Source organism: Pseudorca crassidens, chromosome 2, assembly GCF_039906515.1.
Source record: "Pseudorca crassidens isolate mPseCra1 chromosome 2, mPseCra1.hap1, whole genome shotgun sequence".
In the NCBI taxonomy this organism is placed as follows: Eukaryota; Metazoa; Chordata; class Mammalia; order Artiodactyla; family Delphinidae; genus Pseudorca; species Pseudorca crassidens.
In genome coordinates this window covers 167,234,733-167,247,678 of record NC_090297.1, presented here as the reverse complement: position 1 = coordinate 167,247,678, position 12,946 = coordinate 167,234,733, and the positions used below count along the sequence as shown (strand labels likewise).

At 36.3% G+C, this 12,946-nt stretch overlaps 1 protein-coding gene across 6 annotated transcripts in view; it reads left to right on the top strand.

Moving 5' to 3' along the window:
* MARK1 (microtubule affinity regulating kinase 1) overlaps nucleotides 1–12,946 on the top strand; it is a 141,383-nt gene that overhangs the window by 71,702 nt on the left and 56,735 nt on the right. For all 6 annotated transcript variants that reach the window (XM_067729714.1, XM_067729717.1, XM_067729716.1 and 3 more), the window contains exons 2-3: nucleotides 3,618–3,821; nucleotides 5,097–5,150. In XM_067729714.1, coding sequence (XP_067585815.1) covers nucleotides 3,618–3,821; nucleotides 5,097–5,150 — 258 coding nt within the window. The remainder of the gene's footprint in view (nucleotides 1–3,617; nucleotides 3,822–5,096; nucleotides 5,151–12,946) is intronic.

Here is a 12,946-nt window from a genome sequence, read left to right as displayed (position 1 = left end):
ACTTTCGTTTCTATTTGACTTAGCCTGAGTTGTTTTCTGTTGCTTGCAGACAAGAAACCTGACTGATATTCGTACAGGAATGGTTGCAGGCAACAAACACTCAGAGAAATAGCAGAAATTTGGGATTAGTGTTCTGGTCTAGGAAACGGGGTATTTTTGTTTATTTGTTTAGTGTAGTTTTAATTAACAAACACTTACATGGTTCTTATTACATACTATTTACACCTTTACAGAAATTATTTTATCTGATCCTCAGAATGACTCTGAGGTAAGCTTTATTATTAGCTGCCTCTTACAGATTAAGAAACAGGCACATAAAGGTTAAACAACTTGCCCAAGGATGCACGGCTAGTGAGTAGCTCTTTCATTTCAGTTGGTATTGAAGGCAGGGAAAATTCTAGTATTATTCAGGAACTGAAGTCTGGTAATCCATGGGATGTAGCTTTGAAGAACTAATGGAACCATTACCTATAATTACTTTGAATATGCTGTGTACTCAGGGCCAGCTTTAGGGTCATGCTGCCACTGCTGCAGAAAACTGAAGGAGTTCAGTGTCTACTGGATTGAGTGGACAACTTGAAGAAAGAAAATACAAGATCTGAATTTGTATTTTCAGCTAAAGATGCAGACTAAAACTTACAGATATTATATAATTGAGCTCACATAATTTCTTATATCTGTCAGCCTTAGGGCTGAGATAGTTCTTATTAACACTATAAATTCAGCCCATGAACATTAAACATTTAAAAATTAAACATTTTTTCCATGTTTCCTATTTGAGAAAGAATCTATTGATCAGGAAGGGGTGAGATCAGTTATCCCAAGTTACCCTTCACAAAGTTTCTTCAAGGAAAGATTCTGCTCCTGAGTGGTGCTGTGGCAGTCCAAAGGAAAGATGAGGGTTTGAGGGGAGGAATATTTGTTTGGGTGGGTGTTTTATAATTAGAATTATATAATATAAAACATGTGCTATATATTCTATTTTAATTTCTAATTTAAGACTCATATAAATGCATTCTGTGTAAGTTGATTGGCTCTTAAAATGGTCATGCTTAATGTTGAAAGTTAGGAAATCATATATATATATATTTTTGTTTTGTTTTGTTTTGCGGTACGCGGGCCTCTCACTGTTGTGGCGTCTCCCGTTGCGGAGTACAGGCTCCGGACACGCAGGCTCAGCGGCCATGGCTCACGGGCCCAGCCGCTCCGCGGCACGTGGGACCTTCCCAGACCGGGGCACGAACCTGTGTCCCCTGCATCGGCAGGTAGACCCTCGAACCACTGCGCCACCAGGGAAGCCCCACTCTGAACTCATTCTGTTGGCCAAAGCAAATCACATGACTGGATGCCCAAAGAGTGAGAACCATACCCTGTCCTCAGTGGGAGAACATTGGAAAGTTACCTGGCAAAGATTGTGAAAATTTGGAGCTAATAATTCAGTCTGTCATAGTTTGGTTTATTTGAGGATATGCTCTGCAGCCAGCATTGGGAGCTGGGTTACAACTCAGATATTTTAACTCATCCTGCTGTTACACGCATCAAAGACCTGGACAGCAAGGAAATCATCATTCCTCAGAAGTCATTCTGAGTATAGGTGTCAGGAGCACAAGGACCCTAAATTTCTTCAACTTAGTATGTATTTAGTGTCTTTTTTGTGCCTAACACCATATTAACTTCTGGGGCTTAAGGAGCTTTAGGTCTAACAGTGAAAACAGACCATGGACAGGACTTAAAAGGTGGTGTGATAGTTCAGTAACAGAAGTTTTTACTAGATATAAAGATAGCAACAGAAGAGAGGGATAATCAACTCTGCTTTATGAAAAGGCATAGAAAGCTTTGTTGAGAAGGAGATTAGATTTTGAGTGTTAGACAAATCCACAGTCCTTACAGAACAAGTTCAGGTAGAGAAGTATTTTTTGTAGGAAATATTATAGCAATCTGCTAACTGTTAGAAATTGATTATAGTTAAAATCTCTTGTTTATGCTCGGATAATAGAAAAGTCTCTGAGAGCCAATGAATAACTTTGTATTTACCACCTTCTTGCATTATTTACTGCAGTAGTTTTCAAACTTTGGCCTGCATCAGAATCACCTGGAGGACTTGTTAAAACACTGATTGCTGGATTCCACTGCCAGAGTTTCTTATTCAGTAGGTGTGGAATAGGGTCAGGGAATTTGCATTTCTAACATGTTCCCAGATGATGCTGATGGTAGTGGTCCAGGGACAACACTTTGAGAACTATTGATTTATTGAATCCTTCCTATGTATCTGGCACTCTGCAATGTGGTGAGTATATAAAGGTAAAAAGAAAACGTCCCTGCCCTGAGATTCCTCGTGGTAGGGTGGCTGGGACAAAGAAGTGAATGTGTAATGACAGTGCAGTGGAATGGACGCTGAGATCCATGGAAGTACAGTTTGCTGTGGAAATACACCAGAAGGACACTAACTCAGACTGAGGCTGCAGGCTGCAAGTGTGTGTAAAACACAAAAAATCCTTTAACCCTGAGCTGAGTTTTTAAAAAAATCAGAAAGTAATAACAAGTAGAGAAACGACCGTGAGTCATGCTTTGCGTGAGGTTCGTAAATGGAGTCGTCTTCGAAGTTGCCTTTAAGAAATTTCTGATCAGAATTTTTTAGACAAGCTTTTGGTGGTGTAGATGGGACAATGTATGTCTGAATTAGTTACTTTGCAAATAAAAATTATCCCCTTCTTTTGCTAATTTGTTCTACTCATCTTCGGCTATTGTTAAGATGCCAGTTAGATAAAGATGTTACATTCTATGTTTTCACAAAAAGAGAGAGAAATTTTATTTATGTCAGAATGCAGACAAAACTAGACAAGAGCAGGAACAATCAGAGCTGGGGAAACAGGGTTCCTCAGGCAGCTTTACCTGGGACTTGAGGTGCTGAGCCTGCAGGGGAACAGAGTCAGCTACTCAATGCGATGGTGGGCTATCGTGAGACTAGGAGACAAAGTGACATCTCTGCCTTGAGAAGGGCACTGAAGAGGAATGCAGTGGATGTTAGGTACTGGATTCAGGCCGGGCTGTAGATAGCTCCTGCTTGGGCATGGTGAGGTGGTGAGGGGACTGGGCAGGAATTGATTAGAGGTGTACCTACAGTGGGAAGCTGCTAGGTCAACTGGCCAAGTTATATGCCCAGCAAATGAAAGAGTGAACCTGACAAGTACTTGGGCTGGTTTAGAGAAACAGAGCCATACTCAGGAGGTTGTTTGCCTTGGCATTGAAGACGTTCTGCCATTTTAATGAAGCAATCTTGGATTGTGTTGTCCTCTCAACCCACAGGGATAACACCCTTTCAGGAGTAATGGTCTTTGGGGCTCCTGGCTATCTAACCAGTTGTATTTGTTTTAAATCAAAAGCATATACCTAAAGCTATGCAGAACATTTCATTTTAAATGGTTATATTCCCACTGGCAAAGGGAGCTAAAGTCAAGTAGAAATTATGAACGGAATGCTCAAAATGTTTTTAAATCGTGTAGTACAATCTGTTTTCATTGGAGATGAATTACTGATGAAAATTGTTTGTAGTTTTTTAAACGATCCTTTTATCATGTAGTTTAATTAACCGTGAAACCTTGTAACCTTTTCCTCAGCATACATCTGTGGATGGATATACTGAACCCCATATCCAGCCGACCAAATCAAGTAGCAGACAGAACATCCCTCGGTGTAGAAACTCCATTACGTCAGCAACAGACGAACAGCCTCACATTGGAAATTACCGTTTACAAAAAACAATAGGGAAGGGAAATTTTGCCAAAGTGAAATTGGCAAGACATGTTCTAACTAGTAGAGAGGTAAGTTTTCATGATTCCTTTTAATATTTACTTAGACCTCTCCAGAATCTAGTTACAAAAGCTTTCCTACAGCTGATTCTGGGAATAAGTACCAGTTGCAGTATGGTAAACACTGGGATATGTGTGAATGGAATGTATGTAGATAGAATTATCTATACATGGCACAGAAGAATTGTCCTTATGTATTAGCATCTCATAAATCAGATGTGCTGCAGATGAGGTTTGCTCAGACTTCTGTCTTTCATTATATGGCTTCTGTAAAAATTTCTGATTTTTACCTGACCCCATGAACAGGGCTAGGATAACTTCTTCTTAATTACTGCTTAAGCTGCAGTGAATACAGGAGCAGAAAATGAGGTTGTACATGTGAAACTTATATAGTGTTATAAACCACTGTTACCTCAATAAAATTTTTTTTTAAATTACTGCTTGAGGTAAATTAGGTATAAATGTATAGAAAGTCACCCACTAATTTTTATCTATTTAGAAACCACATTGAGCAAGTGTTATACAGATGTTTTTCTCAGATAATAAGAGAATCGGGTTTCTAAAATCCCATGTGTTTCAAATCAGATGTATTTATATAGCAAAATTTGTTTTTAAAATAATAATTAATATATTTAATAACATATAATAAAGACTAAAAATAGTTAAACATCTAACACTCTATATTATATAATGTTTACTGGATCCAGTTAGGACATTATGAAAAATCTGTCATAAAATGTTTTTGTTAAGTTTCCATTTTGTTCTATACATAATATTATTGTCACATACGGTTAAACTTAGTCCTCTCTGACCATTTTGACCCCAGGAGCTGTTGGGACACAGGCTGTATTAGACAGAGACTTAGAGGACATTTAAATCCATTCTGTTAGTTTGCTGTAAGGAAGTTAGGGTGTCCAATCTTTCTACCCACATAATACTTAACTCACTAAAAGTTTATAAGCCTCTCCCCTCTGAGAATTGTAACTTATCAAGATCATGAGTAAAAGAAGAAGATACAGATGACTTTTACTTTAAAAGGGGAAACCTGGAATGACTTTAACAAAGGTGTAATTTCACTGACTCAGAATCAAATAGGTTAAAGACTTGGGTCAATAGAATATATTCTAAGGCTGCCTAATTATCAAAACTTTACCATCCAATTATGTGAACACCAAATACAGCTAAATTATATCTAGTTAGGGATGAAACAAAAGATGTTTTCCTTATAAATTTTATTCATTAAGATATGTATTCTCAAATATATTTTAATGATTCTCTTTTTTTTAGGTTGCTGTGAAAATAATAGACAAAACTCAGCTAAATCCTACCAGTCTACAAAAGGTATTTAATTATTTTAATAGTAAGTAATTAGAATACGAGTTTATTAATTAATATATGATACTCTGTAAAGTCAGTTATTCTAAACTTCCTGTTAGGTACAATACTACATTTCATCCATATATGAAGAAAAGATTTGATATAAAACATAATATTTACATTTAATAATATTTTTAAAATGTTTATCAAGTGTTTTTGAAAAATATCTGCTACTCAAATGCACGTACCATATCAGAGGAACTTATGTCTTTTAATTCAGTAAAATAAAATTTTTCATATCAAATATTTTGAAGTAGTAAGGATTCTGCTTCATTAAAAATCAACTCATGAGATACTGTTGTCCATAGGTGGGTTTCCTTTTATCGCTTCACTTGCTTTTCTTCCTTCTTTCACAAGAACTAGTCTTTCAACTAACTTACAATAAAAGATACGACCATTTCTTCAAAGGGTGAAAATATAAAGCAGAAGAGGGACCAAAAAAAGCAGTTAGGATGGGAATTGACCTGGTAAAGCTGTTTCATGTTGCTTCATTAGTTATTTATGTGGGAAAATTTTCTCAGATACACATACTAGTACTTTAAAAATGAAGCAGATATTTTAACATTTATGTCATATATGTTTGTATATAGCTCACTATATAATATTTATGTATAATATATATATAAAGTACATTATGATTTTAATTAGAATATAATGGGATCGTGGTCACATATGTAAGTGTGATGTAAATAACTCTGGATTTCTAAAACAGAATTTTATAAGAAAATTTTAGTGTAGTATGTTTAACTACACCTGCTGTGATTCTACCATTAAATTAAAAATTTGGGTCTGGGATATCAAGACTTTCCACTTGTCTCAGTGCCAGATAACTCAGTTTATTTTATATATTTCTACTTAGACATCTGTCTTTGTACTTAATGAGATTCCTTTTAAATTTGACAACCAATATAATTTTTCATAGCATTAGTATTTCTCATCTGTGAGAACATGAAAGGTTTGCTGGATTTTTTTTCTCTCTATGAGATAATATACTTTATTGGATGATTTTTGGGAGAAACTTCCAGCACCCATCTTTCAGCTAATCATGATTTAGTGGTATGCGTTATAAAAAGGCATCCTCCCTGGGCAGACGAGTTATCCAAAGATGCTGTGTTTTCCTGGACTAGAGCCACAGTGGGGCAGAGTTTTGCCTGCCCTTCTCCTGGGAATCCTTTTACAATGCAGACTGCATACCAGCCCAGTGGCCCAGTCCATGGCCCACCTAGCCTTGTCACTTTTCCTAGGTTAATCTGTGGGTTACTCTGGTAAATTAACTGATTTTAAGTGACATTTAGAACTAGTCCAGGCCTGTTGTGCTCGTTGGAGGCACAGTAATGTGACCCCCGCTCTGTCTTTCCCAGGGGGGACCAGAGAAGGTTGTAGAACCAAAGTCACGCTTATTGAAACATGTGGACATGCAGACATGAAGGTGGACTGTTATTCAGATTAAAAATATACTTGTTGATGTAATTTCTATTATAAATTCTGCTAATCTTGCTGATAAATTGTTGCTTTTCCAAACAGGCCTATAAAAAATGGTGGCAATTTTGTTTTCTTTAATCTGTAAAAATAAAAGCAAAGGAAAGATTGAAATTTGCTAAATGTAGCCAATACACTGTGTGCATTTTGTTGTTTTCAAAATAATTTTTATTTGTGTTCATAGATTGGCTTTTTGTTGAAAGGTTTGGGAAAAAACGGATCGAGGCTTGCTTAGTTTTCGTGCATTGTAGAACGTTCAACATTTGGCCTTACGCATTGAATGCTGGGAGCATCTCCCAGTCAGTCATATCTAAAAAATGAAAATGTAAACAACGGAATTAAAAGTAATCATTTCTTTTTCCTTAGCATTGACAGTCAAGTCCTATAGGTAAAAAATAGCAAAATGGCTCTCCATGTCTTAGGTGTGCTTGTTAAAAGGCAGATAATGGCAGCACATACATTTACAGTAAGGATTCATTTTAATCTCAACCCAAAAGTGTTTGGTTAAATCTTGTTCTGGACTTGGTCTGAATTTAAGCTGGTTCCCCTCCTTTACTCTCTTTTGTGTATAATGTATTTATAGGAAATATTAATTTCCTTTGTCAACATCAATGGTAGATAAAAGTAATCTAAATTTGATACCCCAACTGTTCCAAACTTCTAAAATATAAAGTTCTTAAAGACAGTTCGGTCTTTGGAATTGTTAAGCATCTTTGGCTTCAACATTCTTCACGTAATATGCTCCTATTATTTGTATTACATATTTTAAATTAATGGAATACAGTTTAATAAGTTTTCATAGTTTAAGAACTATTTGACGTACGTGCTATATTTCCTTCTTCCTCTTTGGAGCATGACTCCCACCTCATACATTAGTGGTTTTTTAGGCTAGGGTCTATGAACTATACTCGTGATTCCTGGGGATCTTTTAAGCAACCTGTTACTGTTGGAGGAAAAGCAGAATGATGAAGCAGTTTTATTCCTAGTTCACATACTTGAAATGTAAGAATAGTTATCGTTTCCTCTGAAATTCCACCAAGTTTGAAACTGGGACACATTAGTTTATACACAGATGACAGAGTTTGTGTTAGCTTGTCTCAGATCGCAGTCACCAGGGTGCAGTTTACTGTCTTCTGTGTATTGCTTGTTAATTTGCATTTTCTATTTTACTGTGTTGCATTGTATTTCAAATTCACAAAAATAGTGCGGTGGTTCAGAAGTGATTTGCTGAATAGTAAAACCTGTAATGAAAACAGAAACAAGACTACTACAACTCATTAAATAATAAAGAGGAGTGCTGCATCTCAGTTAAAAAGAATGAAAATCCTTGTGACAGTGATTTTGCACAAGCAGGGCAAGTGTAAAAAATTTTCAATAACCGACATCTGGAAATTAGGCTTAAGTGAACGATCCATTTACTGCTAGTGTCTAGTGTGTTATCTGTTGTGTAAAACGCTGTCAAATGGTGACCTAAGCCATTTATACTTTAGTGAGTTTTCAGATAAAGCCCAGAGACCTCTCTGGTAAGCTAGTTAAGTTTTCCAAAACATCTGCAAAATAATCTTTATTATGTTGATGAATTTGGTCACTAAAGGTAGAGCAGAGGACAACCATTGAAGCAATTCAAAATTACATTTCTTTTAGCGAATTATCAAGAAACCAAACTTGTAAAAGAAATCGTATAATTATTGACAAATATTTTTGATCAAGGAGAAAGCAGAAGCTTCTCGGCAATATTCCTTAACAGATCTCTCTGTTGGACATAGGTTGAAATACCAGTTACTCTCACATATGTGTGCTTGATATTGATAGCATATTTCACTTTGTAGCTGCACAAAACCACTTACGTGCTGAGTACTTCTTCCATACAGTTCCTTTTATGTGTGTGGATCATTTGAAGGAAAGTCTTGACCAATTCTTTTGTGGATCAGTGAAAACCTAAGTGAAAAGAGAAGGGGTTAGCATTTAGTGAGCTGGGTTGTAGACTGCAGAAGTTGTCTTTGAATCATTACTGAAAATTTTAATATATATACTGCAAGGAGTGATTCTGCTATGTGAATAAATAAGATCATACCTAATGCCCAGTCACTCATTGCTTCATTCTCCATGACATCTGTGGTCAGTAACATAACCTCTGATCTTGATTTGGTTTTAAAGGAATACTGAAAACAGGGACTATCATAAAATCTTGGCTATTGAAAGATGTTTCTTTAGCATACAGTGTGAAGAATTGGTGGGAAGTATATCTTTCACACTGAAATACAATGGATTTGAGGGAGAAGTTGTTCAAACAAGTTTCTTTTAAAAGGTGATATCAATAATGTTAATGTCTAGCTAAAATAGCAACAGTTTAAATGTTGAAGATAAGATAACCAGATTTTCTGGAAAGACCAAACTGTATTTCAAGCAGTTCACTGACCAAAAATCTGACTTTTCTAAACCCTGTTTTAGCCATCATTAGTTATTGGACAAAGGGTTCAATGACATATTATTGGGCAAGTTTAACATACAAATGTTACATCCAAATATGAAGAATACCTTCCAACGCAAGCATATCCAAAGAGTATATTAAGAACCCATTGTTATTAGCTCTCAACTTGAAACTTCCAGTCTTCTAACCTTTTAGTGTGATTAGATCAGCAGCCTAGAATTTGTCTGAGAGCCGGGCATAGTCTTCTTGGAGAAATGCTTTTGTAAGGTTGGATCCAGTAATTAATCTGAAAGTCTCTGACACATCACCCAATGCTTTGTTCCTTCCCCCAATCAATGATTGTGACTTAGGATTTTTTTTAATTTAATAGAAATAAAAAGTAAAAAAAAAAAAAAAAGTAAAACTAGAAATGGAAACTGTCTTGTGGTTCAAGCTACACGTCGTGGAGCCCAGTACATGTGTTCATTAATTAATTCTTAATCTAACAAGTATTTATTGAAAGAAGATTATATTTCTCCTTATGTTTTCCTCTGCATTTTTGGCCCCTCCTTTTCTGTTTCCTTTAAGTGGACTCATTGTCCTTTTTGTGGGCCACTCAGTGTTAAGAGTTTCACAAGACATGGTCCTAGGACTTCTCTTTCTGTATTCTCTCTTCCTAGGCTGTCTCAAGGGTAACTCTGGTTTAAATTACCACCGGTAGGCAAACTCACAAATTTATATCTTCAACTCAGACCTCCCCTACGTTTGCTTGTAATCCCTCAAAGATAACCCAAACTTATTATGTCCAAAACTGAACTCATGATCTCCACCCCACCTGCTTGGTACATTGCCCACCTAGTGCCCTTCCAGTGTCCTCTCTCAGTGAATGACACTGTCCCCAAGTTGTGCAAGTCAGAAACCTCAGAGTTATCCTTGACCCCTCCCTCTCCTTCCTTCTCACCATCTAGTCTGACCTTGAGTTGTGCTGATTTTATTTCTTACATATCTTTTGAGAATGTTTGCTTTTGTCTTTTTCCGTCATGATCCTCTAGACAGCACTACTATTATCTCTCCCTTGGACTACCCCAGTAGCCTTCTAACCCGTCTTTCTGCACTTTGCATCCCTGCATGTGTGCGTGCGTGTGCGCGCACACACACACACGGATGCACACACACAGTTTAAAAAGTCATCAAGGATGCAAAATATGTCTGATTATGTCATCCTTCTATTTAAGCTTTTAGTTGGCTTTCCCTGTTTTTTGTAGCCTAGAAATCAAATTCATTAACATGGTGTACAGGCCCTCCTTTCTTCCTCTACCCCATGGTCCACCAGCTCTCCCCAGCTTCTCCTTGCTCTCCTCATCCCCTACTCCTCCAACTTCACTGATTTTCTTTTATCTGCTCCTATTTCTACCCTTTATTCTAGCTACCAGGCCTTTGCAGCTTTTCACCCCACCCTATGCATAATCTTTTATCACTCCCTCTTCACTTAATTCTTACTCATTTCTCACATTTCAGCCTTAGAGTCATTCCTTCAGGGGAAGCTTCCTGTCTCAACAACAGTGTTAAATCCCCCTGCGCTTCATAAAATTAAGCACTCATAACCAAGAATTATTTATAAACAATCTTCATAAATAATCACTTTAGTTTTTATTTGTTTTGGTTTGAGTAGTACTGTTTGGATTTTGCTTTTTTTTTTTTGACCCTATCACGTGGCATGCAGGATCTTAGTTCCCCTACCAGGGATCGAACCTGTGTCCCCTGAAGTGGAAGCACGGATTCTTAACCTCGGATTGCCAGGGAAGTCCCTGCGTTTTGCTTTGGATTCTTGTATTCTGGCTCTGATTCTGAAGACCTGTTTTAATTGCTTGGTCTTTTTTGGCTGTAAAGCGTACATCTATTTCTGTATTCTCAAGAAAGTATATAATATTTTCTGAAATAAATATGGAAGAATTTTCTCTTGGAAATGGAGGAAGCTAGAAATCTTTAAATCACCTATGAATTTTAGACTGAATATCTGGCTCTTTTAAAAATCATATTTGCATTTAGTTATTTTGAGTCACACTCCTGTTTTTTCTAAGTTCAGTTTGTTGATACAGTACACTAGTCTATTTTTAATTTTTGGATGGAGACTTCAAAACATCTTTCCCATTTTAAAAACTTGCTTTCTCATGATATTTATTTATTGGACTAAAAGTTTTCATTTCTAATCATTTTTTTTACAAGAGATGCAGTTGAAGTCCTGTGTGCCATTTCTTGGTTCTATTCCTGTATTTTTCTACCTAGAAATAACTACTATTCTGAATTTGGTCTTATTCCCATTTTTTTTTTTAATTTCACATGTGTATCTGTACATAAAATACTATGTATTATTTATTTTTAAACTTTCTATTCTTCTGCAACTTGCTTTTTTCATTTAGCATTGTCTTACAGTTTTAGTCATGTTAGTCTATATAGTCTAGTTCATTTATTTTCACTATTATTATATGCCATTGTACAAATAAGCCACAGTTTACCCATTTTTTTATTAATAGACATCTACTACACTTAGTTCATTTCTGTTAGTTTATATTTAGATTGTTCCTGTTGTTTTAGTGGTTTTTTTTTTCCAGTTAGCTTTTTGGTTTTGCTGTTACAGACAATGCTGCAATGATTCTTATTATGTATATCTTTTTGTGAAGATGTATAGAAGAGTATATCTCTCCAAGTAGAATAAGGTTGAAGGGCATGCATATCCCCAACTGTATTAAATAATGTCAAATTGCTCTTCAAAGTGGCTGCATCCATTTCTACTTCTGCTAACACTGTATGCGATTTACTTTTGCTTCACATTCTTGTCAGCACTTTGTATTATCAGATTTCTTAATTTTTGCCAACCTTATAGAAGCAAAATGGCATCTTGTTTTAATTTCCATGATTTCTTTATAGTGAGATTGGACAGCTTTTCAAACTTAATCTATTTTATGTTTAGTATCTTCTCTCTGAAATTATTTGATTTGGTATCTCAAACAATTTTATTTACTTAGCACCAACTTGAGCCCAGAGTTGTACAAGGCCTTGGGAAAGACTCTAGTACTATAAACTTGGTACCAGTTCATGAGAAATAAGAATCTTATAATTCATGTACGAAGACAAATTTTGGCAAAGTGGCACACCACAGCCTATTATTTTGCAATGAATAACTGGCTATAAGTTGTCAAGTTTGGAAGTAATACTAAACAATCATTTTTTTAGGTAGAAATCATCAATATATATGAATTTAATTATGTTCAGATTTCTTTTTCTGAACTACTGTTTCATGGGAAGAACTTAAGAAATTAGCCTAAGCTGTTATACTGGTACTAGCAATAACTTTATAAAATATTTTGATGTCCCAATATGATGTCTCAGGTAAAGGAGGAGTGAAATGGTGATCCTAGAAATTAAAAAGCTGAGAGTTTAATCTATAAGATTCTGTTAGTATAGCTCCATGACTGGCGTCTCCGAGACAAAGTCTAGACAAGGTCCTCACTATCTCTTGGAGCTGAACGTCACCTGCAGGGTACAGCACAGCACCCACACTCCACATTAATAGGCCAGTAAACTGCTGTTGGAGATATAGATCGAATTTTTGCAGAGTTTACGGTGAAGGTAAAGAAGGCCTTCTGCCCCTCCTCAAACCCAAATCAGAGCAAAGTACTTGAAAGGCCAAAAAAGGTTGTGTTAAAAGGCACAAACAAACGTCACCCTCTTTTTATGAGCTCAGTCTACTATGACTTTGATGACAGCCTGGAAGAGCTCTCCCGGGGGGAACAAGCTTGACCACAGCCTTTGTCAAGCTCCCCGTGGCCACAGAGTTGTTCCCCATCTGCCTCAAGATCAAGGAAGTAGT